The 24,367-nt window shown below is 39.7% G+C and overlaps 1 protein-coding gene across 1 annotated transcript; it reads right to left on the bottom strand.

Annotated features, from left to right (window-relative positions):
* Nucleotides 1-1,216: 1,216 nt before the first annotated feature.
* On the bottom strand, nt 1,217-23,286 carry LOC127301645 (myosin-8). Its single transcript, XM_051331919.2, has 39 exons — nt 22,962-23,286; nt 21,629-21,757; nt 21,088-21,231; nt 20,434-20,579; nt 20,191-20,347; nt 19,939-19,997; nt 19,658-19,817; nt 18,980-19,129; nt 18,761-18,897; nt 18,535-18,681; nt 18,344-18,445; nt 16,709-16,766; nt 16,509-16,610; nt 16,024-16,061; nt 15,814-15,940; nt 14,818-14,985; nt 14,604-14,735; nt 10,455-10,564; nt 10,310-10,370; nt 9,250-9,427; nt 8,950-9,155; nt 8,232-8,351; nt 7,629-7,727; nt 6,865-7,074; nt 6,011-6,150; nt 5,829-5,937; nt 5,628-5,666; nt 5,467-5,547; nt 5,198-5,368; nt 4,922-5,071; nt 4,077-4,250; nt 3,691-3,840; nt 3,543-3,613; nt 3,359-3,458; nt 3,147-3,203; nt 2,564-2,620; nt 2,364-2,444; nt 1,842-1,927; nt 1,217-1,731 (listed from the first exon to the last, which is right to left on the bottom strand). The coding sequence occupies exons 1-39, from the start codon at nt 22,962-22,964 to the stop codon at nt 1,617-1,619; spliced, it is 4,524 nt and encodes a 1,507-aa protein (XP_051187879.1). The 5' UTR covers nt 22,965-23,286; the 3' UTR covers nt 1,217-1,616.
* Nucleotides 23,287-24,367: the final 1,081 nt, after the last annotated feature.

Genomic DNA, 24,367 nt, shown 5'->3' on the forward strand with positions numbered 1-24,367 from the left:
TATATACAGGTGCTAATGTTTATATCTGGTTTCAGTCAGCACTGGGGATTTGTTCAGTTATGAGTCTGATTATATTACTGGAGTAGTACGATAGCCAAAGGAGAATAGCACTGGGGATTTGTTCAGTTATGAGTCTGATTATATTACTGGAGTAGTACGACAGCCAAAGGAGAAAAGAAAAACACTAAAAATTACAAGTAGTTATTTTGAAACTAGTGAACCTTAAGATTTTCTTACAAAATAGAGTTGTGTCATAATTTTCAGGGTAGCTATCCTGACAAGTGGGCTGGTACGGGCTTGGAAAATCTTCTCACCCGAGGAGTTTATCTATCGTGTGTACCCGCGTATTAGAGAATCTTCTTTTTCTTCAACCACTTGTCGGCTCATGGGTCATGCCCCTCCTCGCATCGCAGGGCTAATTTCACAGATCACAATAGCCAATTTATTTTTCTTTTGCGTAAAATAAAAGAACATTTGGGGTCTTTCACCGATCGGCCGAAAGAGGTGATATAATACAAATATTGACGGAATTGTTTCTCAGCTATCCCGATTACAGCAAACGCCCACCACCAACAGACACACATTGGAATATAGGGAAAATATGGTGTATTTTCAAGGTGCAATCGAGTGAAATATTTTGGATGCCTTAAATTAGCACCTTACTGAAGCTCTTCTGAAGCTGGAGAATGGTTCTTCTCTGCGCTGCATCACCCTTCTGTGGAATGCGCGAGTCAACACTGGAGATGGTTGTCGCACTCGTAGCGTTGTCGCCTCCTCAATTTCCCTCCCAGCGTGCATCAGAATTCACGAACAATCTCTACAGGTCCACTCGGCCAAACACAACATCAACTGAAAGATGGGCAAAGCCACCACCCCTCTCTGAAAGTGAACACACGGTTCTTTCAGAGGGGGCAGGGTTTCTGCATCAGACATGAAAACAGTGATGTTGTTGGCGCATGTATGGGTCATCTCCAACACCTGCCATAAGACCTTCACACTGAGGCCATTGCTTGCCTGAAGGCGAGAAAAGTTGCGGCGGATGTTGACATGAACAGAGACAACGGGTCCCTCCTTACAATTGTATTATCTGTGGTGGCCAATAGTCTAAACTGTGCATGTATGTTAAACAAACAAGTTGGTTCACGTAATAAAACTGCCCGGGTAAAAGTAAAGTAACCCGAGTCCCACAATTAAACAAAAGTATATCGGAGACAAATTCACAACACAACAATGCCTTCAAAAATTATATTTCACTATACAGTTATTCACATCATATGAGATATACATGGTGTTGGTGTTGCTCATTGTTATCTCGTTCATGTGTGTCCCAGCATACTGCTTCAATCCTATACCACCCTACAAAGAATGAACAATTTCATTCTCTCATCACGTGCATTTGGGAGGGCAAAGAAATTGTTCCCAACCCAGCCAACAAAAAATTGGGAGAGAAGACCAACCTATCTAGGAAAGAATGATAATTTACATGGCACAACAGGGCTGCAAGGATAGAGAGCACAAGGGAAAACCTAGGTTGAATTTACAACGTTGATGTGGAAGAATACAGAGATCTCAGAATATGCTAACACAAGGAACAGGCCGCATCTTGGATGATTCGATCAGCTCTTCAAGAACTGGAACGCAGGTATTGCGATGAGTTCCGATGGTGGGGCCACCTTCTGAAATTCCTTAACATCCATGGAATCTGCTATCTCCTCAAGTGATATCGGCATACTGTAATACAAAAAAAGATAGCCAAAAAGCAGTGTTTAGCATATACTTTGAAGGATGCCGGGCATATTGGTCAAAAAAAAGTATGCCGGACATAGTAAAATAGCGTGTACCTTATTTCCTCATCCAATAAAAAGGCGCCCTCTGAAGTACTATTGGCTGATTCCTCTGTCATCAACGTTCTCATCTCATCAAGAACCTACAGAAAACCAATGAGCCCCCAGTCTTAGTTGCTACCCTATGTTTTACAGATATGAAAGGTCAATTAAAAAATAACCAGGAAAACAAGAAGAAAATGTGTAAGTGCATTTGGAGTGATAATAAAATGTGTTTCTAGGGCTGTGCTGCTCATGGCGAAGTGCAACTTTGAGCTGGATGGAATTCTACATGCAAAGCAAAAACGCATGTGCAGGTTGTGCTGAGTTCGGTATGTAATTTTAAGTAGCAGAGTGGAAATTTTAGCAATTTGGGGTGTTTTGGAAAGTAAAGGATTGGATTAAAAGAAACTGGATAAACATAGGAACAGTGGAACTATTTTTTGTCATATAAATAACCATAACACATTTAGTAGACAAAGAAGGCCAGCTTTCGTCATTATCTTTTGAATGTGAAGGTATCAAACTTTCTCCACTTACCTCTTCAGATACACTCTCAGTGTTATATTTGTCATCCCAGTACTGCGTGCTTATTTTGTAGAGCTGCTGGACACTTAGCCCCTGCATAACACCAGAGTAGATGTGATGTTCAATTATTTGTTCATGCACAACACCCCCGTGTTGTGCATTTCTGTTTTTTTTTAAAAAACAGAAATGCAGAGGGAAATAAAATAACTTACTGGGCAGAGATCATTGACTATCTCATCATATGAAATCCTGAACTTTTTGAATATGACCTGCATAACAACGAAAATATGTGCATTGACTACTTAGTATCCATGTCGCAAACTCCAAGAACATGAAAAAAATGCAACTATTTGCTGACATGTAAGGTTTATTAAGAAATCCATAAAAATAAACTAATAGTATGGTCAATTAGGTTTGCTGGCTACGGTGACCCGCCAAGTATAGAATTCTGAGTTTGGTTTGCACAAGCTTCAAACATTGCTTAAGTGGCAATACGGGTTTTTTACGGATTTGAAAAACGTATATTTACTTGGGAAACTTTAAATCAGCTTACGGAAAACACCATACACAAGTTGAGGATAGGTCTAGGGGCCTTGATCCCTGCTGCTACCTAGTTCTAGTGGGTTGAGTTGTTTGGTGGGGTGTTGGCTCGGTCTGAGCTTGTACACACTTTGTATAACTCTCTTTTCTATGAATGCATCGAAATGCAAAGCTTTTTGCGTTTTATACAAAAAGATAGGAAGTGGCCAAGTAAATAATGAGTGGATCTAAAATGCGTGTATCTATGTAACATACCAAGAAACCGACAGCTTGCCGTATGTGCATGAGTTCATCCAATGCAGATCCTGCATACTGTTAGCATTTGACAGTTAGGTGGGAGCAAGAGAGAAGAAAAATGGACAATACATCTTATGTTTCCATGATTGTAACCAATAACACTACTGGATTAATGCCAATAAGGCACCTTACTAGAATCTCAGATATATGCTGCAGTCACATATGATTACCTCTGGCTTCACTTCCCCGCACCACATCTCTAGTTGTGCCAACCCTTGTTTTACATATTCTCCGTTGCTAAAAGAGCAGCACTCATGACGCACAAGAAGGCTGGAGAGCAGTGCATAACAGAACAACTAATTTAGCTTTAAAAAGAAAATGGCAAAGCTAATGCTAGAATCAGCACACAATTACCTATTGAAAAGTTGAGCGTTGATAAATGAGAAAATCTGTGTAAATATCTTCCGAATAAAAATAGCAGGGACCTAAAATTTAAACAGATGTTAAGACCAAAATCCACTAGTTGCAAGGAAAGTATGCATAGTAAGTAGTAAGCACTTACACAATTGTCTCGCAAGATATTCAAGAGTTCAGTCAAATTGTCAACTATTGCCTGCCAATAGCTACCTTGATTTGAAAATGAACGCCCCCTCAAACTTGACGCCCCAAATGAACGCGCTCTTACCATACTGGCTTTCATAATTCTTGGGACCTGCGGTTCCAACATAATCCAAAAATTAACCCTAAAAGGCAAACAGCAAAACAAGGACTTACAGGCGAAGGGATCAAAACAGTTAAACTTTAAATGCAATAAAGGACAGCCAAGTCAGCAAATAATAAAGACTTAATAAACAAACATGTGCATCATGAATGCCCTATACCAATCTTCTCACTGGTGGTTTGATTCGTATATGAGATTAACCGACCAAATATCACATGACAACATACCTGAATAGCATGCAAGAGCAATGAGGATAGTTCTTTCTTCACATTGTCACGGATCATCGCATATAAGCCTTCCACAAATGCTGTAAGTTGCTGTTTGAAAAGAAATGCAGGATACTTGGCCTCAATTTGACGCACGAGATCCATATCAACAGTGATGGTCGAAGAACGGAAGACCTGACCACATAACACCAACAGAACAGAACTGTGATCAAATACTGACCAATGATCTGATCACGGGAAGTAGAAGCAGTCCAGGCACAACATGTCTAACTCATCTATACTGAAAACAATATATATATAATTATTAATTGGCAAGTGTATTACTATGCCCAAAACCGTCGCAAAGATAATTCTACAGTAATATCTTTAACAGCGAACCAATGACAATATCCATTTGGTAAACTTAGATACTTTGTCCATACAAAAATCAAGCTATTTTTTATATGACGAGATTCAGAGGTCAAATTTGAAAAAAATTGACTACATGTATCTAAAACATTGCTCACTGAAGCACAGATGCAGTCTAACTATTTGTTGCCAAGATCACACACAGGACCTTTCACCACAATTTAACTGTACCCTGCTCTCAATAATTGTCTTCAATAATAATGTTGACGAAATCACCAAACATAATATTGTGAAGGTGGTCTCAACAAATGTACTAATATTATTTTACCCGGAGACCATTCAGGTACATAAGTGATCAGAACCGTCTCTGAAAAGTAATGTCTTAAAAGTGAAAAGAATTAGTATTGATCATTTAGAACACAGATTACTTCAAATTCCAAGGACTTCTAGTCCCAGATGATAGATCTGCAGCTCCTAGAGTAAGCAATGGAACATACCATCCTCCCAAGGAACGATGACTGAGTCTGTGGTCTTTTCTGTGGAGTCGTTCCGGTTGAGCCAACAGCTCTGAGACTCTTTTGTAGTATGATCAATAAAGTTGATGAGTTTGATAGCCAGTATGCAAGATCTTCATTGCTATCATGATACTGAAATACACACGATGCCATTCCTTTTAAGAATATATTGATTAAACTGACATAGATGCACGAGCAACAAAATTCATGTAAAATAAGTCAATGTAGAAAAATAGGATCAATGGCAGCAGAGAATACCTGCATTGCAGAACCAAATATTTGAATAAGCCTATCAAAAACAGATGTTTTTTCTGTTTCAAATATCTTCCAATGGACAAGACATTTGTATATGGTTATTGCAGCAATTGGCTTTCCTTCGCTAAAGCCAATATTATCAGTAACACAGCTTATAAGTGCATCAACACTCTCCTGCGGAAATAATAAGGGCAAAACCAACCATCATAAGGAACATTTTTTATAAACTTTGCTAAATTGTTTAAACATTCAAATATATAAATTCAATGTACATGCTGCCTCTCAGAAAAGGATGCCCTAGGCTGTGCGAAGCTCCCATAATCCTTGGGTGCTCGAGGAGTGCCATGAGGCGTCTGGGTAGAAATGACCACTTTAGATTCAAACATAAAAACAAACAGTTAAGTGATTTAACATATTGCATAATGCTTCTGACCATCTGTTCCTCGATGCGTGGGCTGCCATTAGCCAAATTCTGCAAAGATGAAGGGCCCAAGAAGTTTGTAAGTAACAAAAAGGTGAAACACCTACAGATGAAGAAAAAAAATGGAGACCTAGGTTTGTGTTCAAAACTTGCATGCAAACAATAACAACTGCTAGGGTGGACAGAGGCACGGGACATATAGAGACCACGTACAGATTTGGGAGATGTGCTCTCGGATATTGTTCTCATAGGTGAGTGCAACAGCCCCTGCTGCCGGAGAAGTTGATTTTCAGCTTCCATATTTGTAAGCTTTTCTTGAAAACTGCCAGTCATAAAAATATGTAAGGTAATTAGCAAATGAACACACTTACAAAAATTATCAACATCAAGGTAACCTTAGCATTGAGTTGGTCAGTCCATTTATCTTTGACTCTGCATCTGTGGCTTTCTTCAGCAACTCTTCTCTGGCTTTCTTCATTTCTTCGAACTTCTGTTCTGTCTCATCAATTTTTATCTCGAGAGAAACCACCAGTGTCTATAAATATTTGAGGAAATTGCTCAGTCCATAGATATGAATAGGATAAATGAACTGATAATGCCACTAGGTTCACTAAAAGGTACAAGAAAGTTGAAAAGACATTTGATCAGCATGACTCGCTTGTTGAGTTAGCTTTTCTTCAGGCAGATGGTGCAGGAAAAGGATGAGTATTTAATCATGGCCCTTTTCTTATCATTGATGAAATTACAACAGTTTGGCAGGCGTTGAGTTAGTCAAAATAAAATATAGGCATGAAGCCATGCTGTGGCAGAAAAGATACCTGGAGAAGAAATGCTCATTCACATAAAGCACCAAGCAGATTGGTTAGATTGGCTATTTTTTGAATGAATCCAAGTTTACCACTTTTAAAGGATCAAAAATAAATTAGACAGTGCATTTATTCTCAGTTTTTCGTTTCACTACTGAAGCGACCAAGTTAATTTACATCATTGACATTGAAGCCTAATACAATGTGATTTATCCCAAAAACGATAAAAGTGTTAGCTCCAACAGTATAGTTTTGCCCATGTCGTTAGGACCTAGCAAGTGAAACTATTACCATTCTGGGATGATGTTTCTACGCTGGTCAAGGTAGCAGCACCATTATCAGCTAGAAGGTTTTGCAATTTACCAACTCCATAAGAGTGGACAGACTGACTAACGCGATGAATCTATTGCAGTGCAGACAAAAAATGATTCTATCATGTTCACCTTAAGCTTGGCATTTTCAGCAGTAAGCTCATCAACAAGAGTTGTATCGACATGGATCTCTGGTACAGAGACAGCTTTGTCCAATGCTGCTTTTGCATTTTCCTGTTCCCTTCTTAGTAAATCGTTCGTCTCCTTGGACTGGAATTGCAGTTCCTGCAACTGTTGTTGCAACTTCTTATTTTCCTGTGACTTGGCTTCTTCCATGTCAGTCTGCAGACCAGAAAAATGCATAAGGCACTTGCATAAAGATTTTAAAGGGAAAATAAGTTGTGCCAACAGTAATGTCCTATTTGCATAGTTACAAGTTAATCTATTTCCAGTGTTTATTAGGTTTACAGGACAAAGTGTGAATTTTAGTTTTCCGCTATATTGTAGTACTATAATTTCTATCATAGACTAGTCGATAGACATAGTATGACTATGAGCTCGAAAGTAAGATCAAATCTAACAGTCACCATGATTGCCACATCAGGTGCAAACAGTGACCACAGTCAGTACACAGAATAACTGCAGCTGACTCCAGAATGGGCAGGAAAGGAATTACATTCCTCTAGCAATTCACAGAACAGAAAAATGAGAATGATCGGAATGCAAAAAACACTCATTTAAATGCATTCCTTTGTTTCCTGTGGAGATGAAACGTTGATATAACTTATTAGAAAGAATACAGATCTAGTATGTAAAATAATAGGGTATGCTACATCACACATATGCATGTCAACATAAATGGTAAGACTGTAAAGTACAGTAACCCAGTAGTTTACCCTCATGCGTTTTTCCAGTTGCAAACGCCAAGTGAGTTCCTCAACTTGCTTCTCTAGCTTATTCTTGGCAGCCTGCAGAGCACCACTTTCTTTTGCAGCCTACAGTAGTAAAGAAGGCGGGATGTCAATAGACGAAAGTTATTAAGATCTTATCTATATGCTTACTGATGATCCAGACTTCCAGAGTACCAGAAATGTGACAGCTGTGAACCTATGGCCATTAAGTGAGCTTGCAAGTAACAGAGTTTAGGAACAATTTTGAAGCTAGCATGGTCATATTTTTTTTCATCTTTAGGAGATTAACAACGATATCAACATTGGTTAACGAAGCCATAGGTTGCAGTGGCACTGTTATGGTTTTCAGACTTTCAAATAGCATTGTTACATTATGAGTTGACCAAGTCTGAATTCCTAAGACCAACACCAATTTGTAATGACCAGTGACAGCACAGCATGCCGCTAGGCATAAATCAAGGCCAGAGTTAACTTAAAACTGCATTACATGGTTGATAATTGATCTCTTATGGCAGAGTGAATCAAATAATACTGTAACAACAGGGCAAAGAGAGAAAAGATGGTCAGGACATTTTCACCAATTCTTACCATTTTAAGTTTTCTAAGTTCTCTTCTAGCCACCCTTCCTCTCCAAGCACATTGGGTTGTGATTGCTGCCTTCTTTAAACCCATGTACCGTGAGCTTGCTAAATCACTACGGCAGAAACTCTGTGGGCCGAAACAATTGAGATTTTGGTTAAGATAATATAACATCTATGAGGTTAAGAGTGAATGGTAATGAAACGGAAATAGACATGCATAGGCTTGGGTGTGCAACACCCACTTTTTACACACTTGAAGTAGAGATGCTGGAAATGGAACAATGTTGTGGCAGTTATGACAAATGGCACCAAGATTTTCTTAACATAAATTTAAAAAAAAACAATGATTCATGTATTTTACTAGCTAACAGTTATTTCATCTGACTACATTGAATTCTTACATCAATAAGATGTGGTTGCATCATAATATGTGTAAAATATTTTCATTTTTCCAAACTTATAGTTTATACAACATGGCATTTAACATATACTAACGAAATATGCAAGTTTTGTTGGGAGTACAAGTGCCACAGATAAAACTTTAGGTAATACTAGAACCAACACCATAGTATTTTTGCTGTATTAGCATTATCATCCGAAAACTTTACTAGCAAAAGGAGTATCACATGAGTTTGAACAGCAAAGTTGAAATTTTGACCATTCTATTCTGCAAATCTTGTCACCCCGCATTTTATGGAAACAAAAAATGAGACCTGAAAACCCACCTGAATAATCACTGCCGCTTTTGTTTGCTGACGGGAATAGAGTTCGCTGCGAGCAGCCATACCACGTAGACCTGATTGGACTGTAGTCGATGCAGAACAGAGATCTTTGTAGTGTTTCCTTGCAAAGTGCATACGATAGCAGGTCTGAATTTTCAATGAAGCAGCTTTCCTACGGAGATCTTCATAATAATGTCTCGCAATTTGTCCTTCAGTTATCACAGCTCAGAAGTCATTATCTCCACATAAAAATCAGAGACTGAAATATGATACTTTTTCGAATACAAAACAGGGAAAATGTACCTCTGCACATTGCCTGAAGCTGAACAGAAGACATTCGCAGCTGAATAAAGTTTCTACGAGCCAGAAACGACCGAACTTTTCTCTGGATTTTACTAGCAGAACAGCTCAAGACCTCAGTCCTCCGAGCATCTAGTTCAGCCATCTGACCAGCACGCAGAAACACTTTTGTTTTCCCTATCTGTATATTGGACATCAGACCGCAGGAGAAACCAAAAGGAATGAAAACCAATATTAGCGTTAGAACTATAGAAGAAATAACTTGTGCAGATAGGGATGGAGATACCGCATTAAACTTACTATTCCTCCAAATAAAATATATCTTTTGGATCTATTGACAAAATATGGATGAGACTGTTCAGTGATTCAGGTTTTTTGGAAAACATTGGTAATATTTTTCTCATAGTACCACACCAGATAAGGTCCTGCGTCCATGTTGGCTTTGGCCAAGTCTGGTTCTCCATCGAAACTAAGAAAGTAAGAGCATCCACAACGGTGGACTATTATGTAGGTGCTTGAATAGTCTAAAAAAGTATATGGTTAATTATATAGATAAGAGTCCCGAACAGCAACTCAAAACGCTAGTTTGGGGCACTAAAAAAGAAAGAGAAAGGCGATTAGTTTGGTTGTGCGGGAAAACATGACCAAGCGCCCAATGCAACTTTTTGCGTCAACGCTACACCTGATCCAGGGAATTAATCGCTCAACTGCCGATCGGCTGGGAATTCTACCCTGGCATCGGCATATAAGCACCCGCACTGTGGGTGCTCTAAGGATAACAGTACTTCAAAAGAGTAACTATGTGATGAAATAATATGACTACAAGATATACCATTATCTATTGTTTTATGCTTTTGGGATATCTCGCTGGACAGACCATGCAACTTAAACTGCTCATCAGACTGGCATGTTTACAATAAAGAAAATAGGAAATTAATTACACATCTTGACATTAGAGGAAAACATTTGAGAAGCCAAAGAAAGACCAATCTTGAAAAGCTGGAACATAACATGGATTGAAGTAAGCACATCACGGCCACTCATTTCAGTACTTAGTAGTTACCTGATAACCTGTGAGATTTACTTTCTCAAGGAGCAGGTTTGTGGAATTAACTTCATCATAACTGCCAATGAATGCTTTGTTTAGACTCCCTCTTTAAACACAAAGAAAAATTTCAAGAACTTGAATCAAAATGCCCTAGTATTACCCTTCGCCGAGAACTTCTGGTAGTAAAACACCAAAGCGGTCAACAAATTCTTCAAATGTCCGCCTTGTTGGGTATCCAAGACAGCTTATTCTTATCGCCTCTAGCACCCCCTGTACAAACAACATATCAGTGTCACTATCTACAAGGTGATGAGGGACGGTATATAAAATAAAATAAAAATAAAACATAAGTAAGATCCAGTACTAGCTTCTACACACTTCTACTATATTCTAGGTAATATGGTCTTCTAGTTATGTGTGTTGTAGTGGTTTCCAGAGTATTCTAGTAGAAGTTGTAACTAGGATATTTGTAGTTCTTTCCCTAGCTTATGTAGTGTTCTCTAGAACACTCTAGTTGTGAGTAGAGCTAAGTAGTGAAGGCTCATGCAGCCTATAAATAGAGGTCCAACCTCTACCTATGAAATCGGACTATGTACCCATATTTATCAAATAAATGGAACCTTGTGTTCTGTCTTAAGATCTTGAACTAGATCTTGTGTGTTGAGAGTTTTGGATTGAACTCTTGACAGCCCCGCCCCTAGAGCGATATCTAGCCTACGCCCCTAGAGCGACATCTAGCGCAGCACGTTGAAGCGGTTCCTTCAACAATTGTGTTGTCCACGTTGTAGCAACACGGTGGAGTTGTTCCTCCACAACCTTGTGCTGCTTCAGGTGGTATCAGAGCCCTGCTGATCCGTTCAAGTTGTGGTTCCCTCATTGAGAGCAAGCTGCAGCAAGCAATGGAGGAGTTGGGAAAGAGAATGGATGCTGCAGAACAACAAATCCAAGCGTTGCGTGAAGATCTTAACCGGAGATTTGATCAGCTAGTTGAGATGATCATAAAGGGTGTTCCTCCTACTGCCAATGATGAAGAATCATCAAAGGATGGTGAAGATGCTCAGCGGAGAAGAAAGGGAGGTTATCTTGGAGCAAAAACACCTCAACCACATGTTGTTCAGCGTACCTCAAGAAGGCCAACTTATGATGAAATTTCTGAAGATGAAGAAAATGATGAGGACCTTGAAGAACCTGACCTCTATGCACTTCCAAGAGTACCCAACACTACGTATGCGAGGGATACATACAAGGTGAAAGCTGAGATCCCTACTTTCAATGGAAATGTTGATATTGAAGGGTGCCTCGATTGGTTGTACGAGGTGGAGACTTTCTTTGAGGTCATGAATATTCCAGAAGACCGTAGAGTCTCTTTGGTCGCATACAAGCTGAAAGGAGGCGCTGGTGCATGGTGGCATCGTCTTCAAGAAGACCGCAGACTCAGAGGAAAGCCTCGTGTGAGATCTTGGCGGCAGATGAAGAATCTTTTGAAAGGGAGATTTTTGCCTGCAGATTACGATCAGATCCTATTTATTCAGTTTCAGAATTGTGCACAAGGAAATAGGACCATTTCAGAATACACAGAGGAGTTCCTAAGACTACAAGTGAGGTGCCACCTTGGTGAAATTGAAGATCAACAAGTTGCAAGGTACATCAATGGTCTCAATGATGCTATCCAGGATCGTTTGATGATGCAGCAAATTTGGTCCCTTGATCAAGCACAAGCTCTAGCATTAAATGCAGAGAGATTGGTAAAGGCAAGAAAGACAAGTAAGGCTCCATATTCTCATATGAAAGACTCATCTAGGAGTCACTCCCATGGAACGGAAGAACAGACCGCTCAACCTGATGCAAAACAAACTGTCCCAAAGCAAGCCGGAGGTAAGAGTAGGGCAAAGCCTGTGATAAAATGTTATAAATGTGGTGAAGAGGGACATGTATCTAGCAATTGCCCATTGAGGAAATTTGTAAACACAACAATCCATGATGGCAAAGATGGCAAAGAATATGAATCTGAAGATGTAGAAGGACAAGATATTTGTGAAGAAGAGGGAGAAGAGGTGGTATGCGTGATTCAGCGCCCCGTGTGCTCAACACCGCAGCCCGACAACACACAACAAAAGAAAATATTTGAGAGCAAATGCACGGTGAATGGCAAGGTATGCAAATTAGTGATTGATGGTTGCAGCTGTGAAAACCTTATCTCTCAGAATTTGGTGAATCATTTAAAACTTGAGACACATGATCATCCAAACCCCTACACTATTGGGTGGATCAAGAAAGGGGTGAATATGAGGGCCACCAAACAATGCAACCTGCCACTCTCTTTGGGCAAGCACTATCACGCAAATGTGTTGTGTGATGTTGTTGATATGGATGCCAGCCATGTTCTTCTTGGGAGACCTTGGCAATATGATGTGAATACAACACACAAAGGGAAGGAAAATTCTTACTCTTTCACTTGGAACAAGCGGAAGATCATCATTCTACCAAATCAATCAAATCGTAATAGCTCCCATGAGAAGGAGAAAAGTGACCACAAACGGAGGCTAAAATCATTCCAGGTTGGTGATAAGGTGATGGTATACCTCCGGAAAGAAGGACCACCATTAGACATCAAAGAGAAACTTAGATGGTGGAAATACGGGCCCTTCCCTGTTCTAAGGAAGATAAATGATAATGCCTACATGATAGATCTTCCAGCTGAGATGGGAATATCTAACATATTCAATGTGGCAGACTTGGCTCTTTATCATCCAGAACAAGCACTCTATGAAGATAACTCGAGGTCGAGTTCTAAACAACCAGGGGAGAATGATGAGGGACGGTATATAAAATAAAATAAAAATAAAACATAAGTAAGATCCAGTACTAGCTTCTACACACTTCTACTATATTCTAGGTAATATGGTCCTCTAGTTATGTGTGTTGTAGTGGTTTCCAGAGTATTCTAGTAGAAGTTGTAACTAGGATATTTGTAGTTCTTTCCCTAGCTTATGTAGTGTTCTCTAGAACACTCTAGTTGTGAGTAGAGCTAAGTAGTGAAGGCTCATGCAGCCTATAAATAGAGGTCCAACCTCTACCTATGAAATCGGACTATGTACCCATATTTATCAAATAAATGGAACCTTGTGTTCTGTCTTAAGATCTTGGACTAGATCTTGTGTGTTGAGAGTTTTGGATTGAACTCTTGACAGCCCCGCCCCTAGAGCGATATCTAGCCTACGCCCCTAGAGCGACATCTAGCGCAGCACGTTGAAGCGGTTCCTTCAACAATTGTGCTGTCCACGTTGTAGCAACACGGTGGAGTTGTTCCTCCACAACCTTGTGCTGCTTCACAAGGCTAGTTCTTAGATGCATAAATCCCGAAGTTTGTTATAGTTGGCCCAATAGGGGTAGAGAGCAATTTTGCCATAGTTGGCTCATTTTTGTGAAGCCCAAGCACCCAGAACCCCGCAGGCCCACAGGAAGCACCCTCACAAGTGAGCGTACTATTTCTTCTCATTCCCGATACATCACACCTCGATTCTCATTCCCCACTCAGCGTGGCAGTTAGGTGCACCTTCCTTCAACCTTCCAGCGTCGGTGCCTATGCCTCTTCTCATCCCCATCCTTTCCTCATGTTATCCAGTAGATTGTAAAAATTCTATCTTTCCAATGAAATGAAATGCAAAGAGTCCTTTGCGTTTTCTCGAAAAAAATGTTATCCAGTAGATGTTGTATTTATGTTTGTCAGCTGAACAGCTACACCTTATGTATACTTTCACACCAGATAGAGGACTTACGATGGATGGTACCCGCTACATGGTGACTTACAGAGGAAGAAGTTTTTGGTGATAAAATCAAGTGTAAGGCTGTGACCAACGTATGCTTGTGCGTTTTTTATTTTCCAATGATGAAGTGGTTGAAATGTCTAAAATAAAGAAATAAAAGAAACAGTTGTAGCTCAGTCCAAAGCACCCCGTATCCTAAAGTGAGCACACTTGGGAGCTAGGACAAGAGACACAAAAGGAACAAGAACTTGTTGGTGTGTTTCAAAAAATATATACTGACTACTCAAACCATTTGTCAGTCTGATTTATCATTTATCCATAATATATTGCATTTTCTATAATGCTTTTCCTAATATCTCAAGTGGATAGATCGGGGTGCCAATGTGGAGTGGAGACATTTCTAGGTCCACCGATGGTAAGGATTCCTTGCACACACAAACAGATATCTCGATTTTCTCTTGTACTAGTCCTAGTGCGTACTTTGCCTTACAAAGAATCCAAGTATGTACTTCCAGCAAAATAAGAATGGTACAATTTCTTACCCCACACCGAAGTTGCTGGAGAACATTACTGTTCTCAAAAATTGCTGCCTTGAGAACATTATTAGGCTTTATGCAGCGCATGTAATGTGGTTCTGTTGCGCTGAGAGTTTCCAATAGACCTTGTAATTGTTGCTGTTATATTACAGGGAAAAAAGATATAAATTGTTAACAAAGCTAGAACAGGCTGAAAAGCAAAGCAACAAGTTTCTTTTACCTTGAAGCTCGAACCTATCGAAGTGAACTTTGTGGATTTAGTTGATTCTTCAGAAGGGGGAAAAAGACTTGAGACAAATGGACATCTAGAAGCATGTAACAAATCCTGATGCTCGTTTACAGCAGCATCTATGTTTTTATCTAAGAATAAATCCGTCTGATATGTAACCTACAAAAGAAGAAAGTTTTTATTACATAACTGTGTCAGTCTCAGTCGAGTCAGTTGTAGAGAGCCAGATGTGGTGGCACTAGCTTGCTCAACTGATTAATCCTTCCTGTGTAGATGTACAGATTGTATACTGTAGGACTGTTTCGGAAAGTTCATTTTTTAACAGTATTGATTATATTCAAGTTGAGGTCCAAGCAAAAATAGGGGTGGCATATTACTGGAAGAAGTGGTCAACACACATGGTGTTGATTTTTCTGTATACGCTTAGCATGCCATTCACCATGCTTTATAATCCAATAGTGGTAGTTTAATATATAGTTTAATGAGAACCAAGCGCTAGCTTGGTGGCTTGAGCTCACGTGGTAAGCTCGCCCACCCGGGTTCGAGTCGCAGGTGCGGCCGAATTAAACTGAGTGCTATCTAGAGCGTATAAATCCGCTGCTGGAGAGGTCTCATCTTCTACCTAACAACGGACAGCCAAGGGAGGGATCTGTCCCTCTTTGGTCAACGCTTTTATATATAGTTTAGTGAACTGTACCTCCTAGGAGGCTTGTACCAAACTCTATGTTTTCAATGGAAAAAACACTAAAATTTCTTTAGCAGCCATTAAGCTTTTTTGAGTTCAATTTGGTACATCACATTTAATCAATGTTTCAAATACATAATCCCATTGTAGAACAAAGGTATGTTTATTTTGTTGTTGTTTCTCATCTATTCAGAACTTCAATGATTTAGAGCTGCATTTCATTCAGCAAAGCATAAAGCCAACATGTGTTCTACACAAAATTATTTATTCAGTCAGACAGACTTAAGAAGTATGTCACTTACATTTCCCGCATAGTGATGAATAGTGAAATCAGATCGTGAAAATTTTGGCCTACTGAAGTGCGGATTGTCCTTATATTTTTGATAGAGCTTTTCAGCGAATATTTCATGGGTTGAGTTTCGCAACATGCTGAAGTATAAGATAAGGTATGTTAGTAAGGATCAGAATAATAATCAAACACAAAAGGAACCAACGCTATTGCTTGTACATACCAAGTCTCATCCAGTAGAGAAATTATCCCCCCTGGTTTCTGCATCGCACAAAATCAGAAATCAGATATGAGATTCCATAGCATGGCTCAACCTCATTGGAATTGATCAGTGGATTCAATTTAGTAACAAGATATGCATGGAACTCAAACGTCCAGCCTGTTCGCTAATTCTGACTAAAGGATAATTTCCCAAGCGGTTCTGTGTTTTACCTTGAGTCTATAAAAGCAAAAAAAAAAAGGTAATAATTACTTGAACGAAAATGTTGAGGACTTCAGGTTAGTGTGTGCCTAGAACAGACTGTATCGATATAGAAAAGAGCTGTCTGGGTAATAAGGGGTATTGCAGCAAACGCCAAATGTTGTAGCAATTGGACATTTGATTGCTATTGGGCCAAAGGCCAGGATATAAACATGTACAAGAATATGAAAAGAAAAAGCAAGTAACACCATATACAAGAGAAACTGCACAGCAAGTTAACAGTTCACCTTCTCAATGAGATCAAGAATCTCTTGGTTGTCCACAAATTGGATGTAACTCCAATCAATTTCTTCCTTTGTATATTCTTCTTGCTCCATCTTAAAAACATGCTGCTCATGGAAATTTGTAGAATTAGTGTAAACCTTAATTGACCATAATATAACATAAAAAGTAGAACATTGTGTCAGTTAGAAGTCAATCCTCTAACCTGATTAAAGTGTTGCTGGAGCTTCTCATTGGTTAAGTTGATACAGAACTGCTCAAAACTGCAGCATAGCAAAATATCAACACACGAAAGCTATCACATCACCCGTATCATAAGAAGATAGTGTTCCGATTTTATTTATAAAAGCATCGAGCTGAAAATATTAGAATCCACTGTTCAGTTCTACACTATTGTAGTGATTGTTTCATGCCTAAAAAACATATTTACATCCATGTTCACGTGCTTTTACAAGTTTCGCCTGAGACACATGCACTAAGCAGTAAGCTTACACTATCTGTATTCCCTCTGTCACTAAATGCAAGTCATCTTTTACTTTTTGCAGACATCAAATGAGAGCTCTCTCTCTCTCTCTCTCTTGCCCAACAAACGCCATCAATAAATCTAACCAACTGAAGGTAAATAATTTAGTTTCCTAATACTAACAAGCCAGTGCATAATCGCAAAGTTACACTCAATCCTTCGTAGCAGCAGTATGTGTTGTTTGTGCAATCGAGCAGTTGACTGTATAGGAGCTAGCAACTGCATGCAATTATGTTATTGCTACAATTATGATGAGATCTTTGTAGAAATACAAACACCATCTTCGTAAATGTGAAAAATGAATGCATATGATTTCCAACCTAATTTCATGCACACAATGTCCCTATTAATGTCAGATTGTCAGCTACAGGGTGCTTGCTCCATCAAGCTTTTCTTCTTGGGGGTAATTTTTAGGAGTAAAAATCTCCCCAAGAATCTTAATTATATTTCTTCTCAACAATGCCAATTACGTATTTTCAATGTATGGCGTCCGATTCTACATGGTTGGGATATGTAAATGGCTATATCTTATTTGGTGAAATAAGACAAGTTTTTCGGCTGTGCAGAGGTGCGACCTATGCAGGGAAGTTAATGAGATATTCTTACAATCAAATTCCTGCTAGCTGAAAGGAGCTCAACTAGTAAACTTAATACATTTTATTTTCCGGCGGTACTTTAGTTTACATTTTTACAACATATTCATCTTTTCCTACTAGCCCGTCAAAAAGGAAATCGAAGTTCAATTTCAAATAGAAGTACCTAGCCAAAAGGACCAACGAAACAAAGATTTTTACAAAATGTTACTCGGTGCTATGCTGATATATTTCTAGTCAAAACAGTAGAATGTGTGCCCTGTGTCCTATAAGTACATCAAGGATTTTTTTTCTAGATTACGGCCAAAAGCACGTGTCTTTTTGTATTAGCAGAAAATACCCAAAAAAAAAGGCGTAAGTATACAACACACAAGGTAGCCACGACCCAACAATACCTAACAAAAACTTCAAAAAAATTCTGGTAACTAACTAAAAGAGAAACAAAACAAAACAACTGCCATAGCCATGGCCAAGGCCCAGAGCTTGGCCATATCAGGTGGACAGGAATTTAAGATTAAGGCTGCATTTGGCACTGTAGTGGGTTGCGATAATCCTGTTTGTCTAACCAGCTTTTGCCTATTTTATGTTCGCTAACAAAATTTTATCTATTTTTGTGGCTATTTTTCGACAGAAAATTATTAAAACAAGTTCAGTACAGCAAAGTTCAGCAACCGCAAACTGAGCCTAACACAAGACCAAATGCAAAAGCATTCCATGCAAGTACCTGTTTGTTTTGAAACTTTCAAATCCGTAAATGTCCAGCACACCAATCAAAAGCTTTGAATCAGGATCTTGTCCTATTGTAGTATTGATCTTATTCACGATCCTAAAGAACAGAAGACACAACAGTCATCAGTTATTTTTTGTGCAATACCAGTGACACGATAGAGAACATGACACTTACTTTAAACTTACCAATCAAATAAGCGGGAGTAAACGATTCTGGCCAATGCATCTCTACTAAGAGCTGCTGCTCGTAAATCCAAGTTTCTTACAATACTCTCACCACGTGTTACCATAACACGCTTACATAAAGATTCCTCGAGGGACTTTTCGTCACACCTGCAGATTGTTGCCAAATTCATGTCATGTCAAAGATGACCGGAAAATACTGAGGATAGAACCTGGACAGTAGGGTTACATGAAAAGCTCTGCAGCTGTCCTAAGATGGAACTTGGATTTGTCATCTTTGGGTACAGAAGAATCTGCTTCGTTCCCTTCGGAAAATTCCACATTGCCCAAATGAAGAATAGCAGCAACAACTCTGAATATGGCATCCTGAAAGGTATGTAATAGAAATATTAAGCAAAGATGGTCTTCTGATGAAGTAAACTAGTTTCAAACATAACCTTGGGCTTACCTGCTCATCAGAACTAATGCCTACAATATCCATTGCTCGTCTGGTTGCTACATATTCTGAAGAATCATCCATTGCATCAAGATTAATGCAATTGGACTGGTTGAGATAGTGAAATGATGCTGCATCTCCCACTTTATACCTCTCACGGTCCTGAAACACCATTATTGGAGTACAGATAAGAAGTTGAGTTAATGTCGTTCGCAAAAAAAAGATAAGTGGTAACTAGGGGCACAAATTACAATGGCAACCTAATTGAATTGAAACAATAATGCAAATAAGAAGCAATACCAACAGGGTATTACATGTTTTATGCTTGCCCTTCAACACCGCAAGAATGTAATGGTAGCAAAAAATATCCTACAGAGAAATTAATTTAACAATGTGGCATTCTCGACTGACCAAGCGGTCCCAGCAATATAACGAGGTATCTCTCAGTCCACAGATTACATGAACAAATGCTATGTTTATGCCCAGTTTGCAGTTTTTGTTCAGATAGGTTACTCAGAAATGTGCTGTTTTTATTTTGAAGCAGTTTTATCTTAATCTGCGTCATAAACCTTAAACTGATCGATTCAGAACACACCTTTTGATGGAATGTGGAGAGTTAGAAAAGATGGCAATGTGACAAAATATAGCTACAATATCATATTCAGGAATTCAATCATGATTGCATGTTACCTCTAGTGGTGCAGCACATAGCATGTAAAAGCAGTGATAGTTTCTTTCTGGATCAGATATTTGACAGACACGAGATCTTTCCAAAAGGTAAGTCCTTATGGCAGCTCCTGAGATCTTCCCATTCTGATCAAACTGAAGTTCAACAAATTTGCCGAAACGACTGCATTATGAGGTAAAAGAAATATATCAAGCCATATTGCGAGAAGAAAATGTAAACCTCTACTGAATGAGAAAAAAACAAGGTAAAGCAATATAATCATGGTTCTATCGAAATTCATTACCTTGAATTATTATTCCTGACTGTTTTTGCATTTCCAAATGCCTCAAGAACAGGATTGGACTGTGCAATCAAACAGATAAAGTGGAAAACATAAGCCAGTGATTTAACATTATTTTTAATTACTGAGAGAAAGGGCTTGATTACAAAATAATAATAAATAATATCGCATAATCCACATATCCACTATTTCAAGGTTATTTAAGAGATATAGAGCGCCGAAAGTGTTAACGGAAAGTGCTAATGAGGGACTCACCTCCAGCACTTGTTGTTGCACTGACCTTCCACCAGATTCAATTTTGCCACCCATGAAAGCAAGATACTGCATAAGCATTTTAGTGCTTTCTGTCTTACCAGCTCCACTTTCGCCACTCACCAATATGGCTTGGCTGATACCATAATTCATCATAAGCCTGCACCATTGGTATTTAATTTAAGATATATAAATACAAATTCGAGCACAAAAAACTCAAAAGATTTTTCTTTGCTGAAAACACACCTATATGCACGGTCAGCCATGGCAAAAGGATGGGGACTCAGCTCACCAAATTCAGCTCCCTTGTAGATTCCCATCATATGATCATTATAAAGATGAGGAAGTCTTTGAAACGGATTTACAGCTATTAATATGTTCCCGGTATAAGTCTGGAAGAAAAAGTTAATCAGGTAAGTTACGACAGAATGTTACCAAATTAACAACTAATACATTAGAGAAACACATAAAACTTAATTAGTGCTGATAAATTCCAAATTCCTGAAATGTAGAAACTACAAACAATAAAAGGAAAACACAAGTGAAATATTGTAGGCTACGAGACATAAAAATTGACAACTGTACAGAGGACTAAATTAATGAAAAAATCAACTATCAGCATAGAGAACATGTGTGAATTGTGCAAATGTCAATGGAGCTTGCAGCTTTTTCTTAGAACTTTGCTCAATCAGCTTATCTATCAGCCAGTGACTTAGTTTTCTCATACCATCTTGTGTACATTCTTTCTCGTGTCATTTGTTTATGTTGTACATATTGATCTTTTAATAAAATTTTATTGTCTAGGGCCTATCTAAACTTCAACTGTGGATGGATGTGGCTCAAACAATGCATCAATGACATAGCATAAGAAGAGCTAATATGCTGCAGTACTCAACTCACATATATTTCATTCATTCCATATCTTGACTTCAAGTTTCTGAGAACTCCTGGTTCGTGTAGATAAGCTAGCCTTGTCATATCCTCAACACCACAGCGTGCCACTTCTACGTCCCTTGGATATACACTTGACGCATTGGCAGTAACCTGTAATAAGATAATAAACTTGAAATTAAACATACAATTTTTAATTTAAGTTACTTGCTCTATTCACTAATGCAAGACCTTTTATATATTTTAAAGCAGACTAGATACAAACTAAAATGAGTGAACCTACACACTAAAACGCGTCTAGGCACATGCATTTACGAAAAAAGCTAAGAGGTCTTACATTAGTGAACGGACGGAACATAATTTTTTTCACTGCAATAGCTTACAATCTATACCTACAGGCATATGATTCTGTCACTAAAAAATTCACAGTTGGAAGCTAAATAATGATTAACTGAGATTTATAAAATATCTCATAAGAAAAAATGACGTAGTAGCCCTATTGGCATGAGTAGAAATAATCCAATATATGTTCTAGGAAAATTTTATTTACCTTCTTTCCAGAACTGCAGTTTATAATTAATTCGTCCCCATGGACCTCCTCCACCAGTCCATCGATCCAAGCCACATCAGCATCCTCGACCCAAACATGAGAACCCACTGTAAATCGGCCAGTGGATGCCTGCAATTAAATATTCATAACACATGAAGATGTGGTATTATTAACTGATTGAGACGAAAAGAACTGGAAAAAAACAATAAATTGACGATATGTCAAAATCTCATTTAGTAATCACAACCCCTGAAGCTGGATCACTTATAAACCGATAGTTGAGCAATTCTGGAATATCAAGTTTTACAGTTCCATTGTGTTAGTTTTACAACTAACTAGTAAAAACCAACATAAAAAAGGTAGTAATTACAAATGCAGAACATAAGTTCATTCATGAAAGAATAAAACATAATTGGAAATGAAACATTTTTTTCAGAAAGCATAATTATACATCATCCGATTATGTATGTGCAAATTAATTCAAGATGTGGAATATAAAAGAGAGTATAAAAATCCTTGTTTTCTCCAGTGACGCTAGCTCACTAATATCATGTAGGCCCTGCATCGGTGTCGTTAGGCTCAACTTCCCCACGTAGAGTTCTAAGTAACAGTAAGGCTTAACTAGTCAACTGTCCAAAAGTGGAGCAGAAACTAGCTATTGGGATTCATCAGTTGTTGAGGTTGACGAAAAAACGGTTCTCTTTTTGGCACTCATGGTTTAAGTTGGAGCAGTTGGGAGGCCAATTGAGATGCATGTATGGGCATCACTGAGCTAAAAATGCTTGAAAATGTTGGAGATGTTCGAGCTGACACAGGCTGTGATACGTCAAATCTTCGATACCGTGAGGAGAAGAAGACGCATCCCGATCGTTAAATAGGTGTTTGCAGAGTTTGCAGCACCAACAGGGGCAAAGCTTAGCCGTCAGTACTCAGTAACTCGTCTGATCAAACTAAAGGAAGAACAGACAAGAGCATCACTGCAATTTCGGTATTGGATTCAAGCATTTTTAGGTTCTACACCGAACCCAGTAGCTCCGTTTGCGGGATATTGCAGCCTACGCCCAAGAAAATCCGTACCAGACCAAAGAGCTACTGTCATGGTCAGAGTCAGACGACCGTAGACTGACCAACGTATGCATATACTAGCAAAATGTGCTAGTATTAGTTCCTTCTCCCTCTTAAAACATAGTAGAAGCGTGGTTAGAGGATTGTTCTGAGTCTGAGTCCATTGTCGAAGCATGACCCCGTATCCTGATCGAGTGATCCAGATCGGGGCTCGAATTGGCTCCCCTGATCCGCTGATCGCCGCTCGCACAGAACAGAAGGTACGTACCATGGGTGAAGTCGAAGTCTTGGTCAATATCTCCGTTCGACCATGCGGGTCGTCGTCGTCACCGCCGCCGCTGGATCACCGTCCTGCCGCCAATGACGTCGCCGTTGACGGCGGGCGGAGCGGCGGGAGATGTGCGGGCGGGCGGTGGGGTTGGGAGGGATCAGCAGCGAGGGAGGCGGCGCGCCGGGGAATGGGGAAGCGGCGCGGGAGCAGGGGGCGGTGGCGCGCGCGGGTGGACGGAGCACGGTGGGAGGCGGCGGGGCTGGGTGTAGAGAGGAGGAGACGACGACTGAGCCCGTTATTACAGGATCGTTTTTTTTTTCTTGTCTGGTGTACGGGTAGCGTGTAACGTACCGACAAGTGAAAATGTAGCCAATCGGAATGGAGCTTTTCGGCCCATGTCTCGACCTCTTCTTCGTTTCGCCTCAGCTCGGGGATGGAGCACGTGCCTGGCGGCGACCGAGCAATCTAGGTACGAGCTCAGCGCCGCCGGCCGTCGTGCGTGCGTGCACCCCGCCCGGCCGGTCTTTCGCACGTGTGATCGTCTCTGCTTGTTCAGCGATAATAAGGCATGTAACTCGTGTTTGCGGTGAAATTGTTGAACATCCTGCTACTACGTACTATGATAAATAAAGTTATACACAGGTAAACCCGATATAAGATGATGAGAAGATTTTTTTCCAAAACATATTACAGATGAAATAAGAAAGAATAAGAATTGTCAATCTTGCCACCAAAAGCAATGGAGCATGACCGAGGGATACCGAAGCTCCACGACAACACTCCCAAGAGAATAACAGTGTGTTGTGTCGCCGTCGTCGAGACCACGGTTAAGGGTTTTCCCCTGGAGTCCTTGTGCGGTGAAGGTAACCACAACAACGCCCCCGGAGGGTTACAATACCCGCACACATTGCCGTTGTTGGCACCAAAGTGTACATGCCTCCCGACCGAAGAACCAAGCTCCGGCCTGAGTGGCGGACCCGCGTCCACGCCCCCATGTGAGAGGACGATGAGGCCTCGCCGTCGCTGGTGCCAAGATGACTTCGCCCGTTCGCGCCCTCTGGCACGGCGAGGAAGAAGGGGGCGGAGGGAAGCAGGCATGTGGCTGCGCGGAATAGGATACCTCCCCATCACCTCGCAGGGGCAACACGGGAGGAGGCTGGGAGGCGGGTTTTTCCGTAATCTCAAGACATAAAGTGTGTTCTTTATTTTGCTTGCCTCGTTTTAAAAAAACACATCGTACGAGTTATAGCACATACGCAGCGGCGAAAGGAAAAAATTGAGATAGGACGAAGTCAAATAAATGATTGAAAACCAAAAGATCAAGTTACAAAAAAAAATGCAATATATGAAAAAAGCTACACCATTTTTATAAAAATCTTCCCTAATATTTATTGATCACGACT

The sequence above is a fragment of the Lolium perenne genome, chromosome 1, assembly GCF_019359855.2.
Source record: "Lolium perenne isolate Kyuss_39 chromosome 1, Kyuss_2.0, whole genome shotgun sequence".
Lineage (NCBI taxonomy): Eukaryota > Viridiplantae > Streptophyta > Magnoliopsida > Poales > Poaceae > Lolium > Lolium perenne.

Coding starts and splice junctions, on each gene's coding strand:
- LOC127301645 (XM_051331919.2), bottom strand. Junction 16,611..16,708: donor TCCAGCAACACTTTAATCAG/GTTAGAGGATTG, acceptor TTCCATGAGCAG/CATGTTTTTAAGATGGAGCA. Junction 9,156..9,249: donor GCTTCAGGCAATGTGCAGAG/GTACATTTTCCC, acceptor TGATAACTGAAG/GACAAATTGCGAGACATTAT.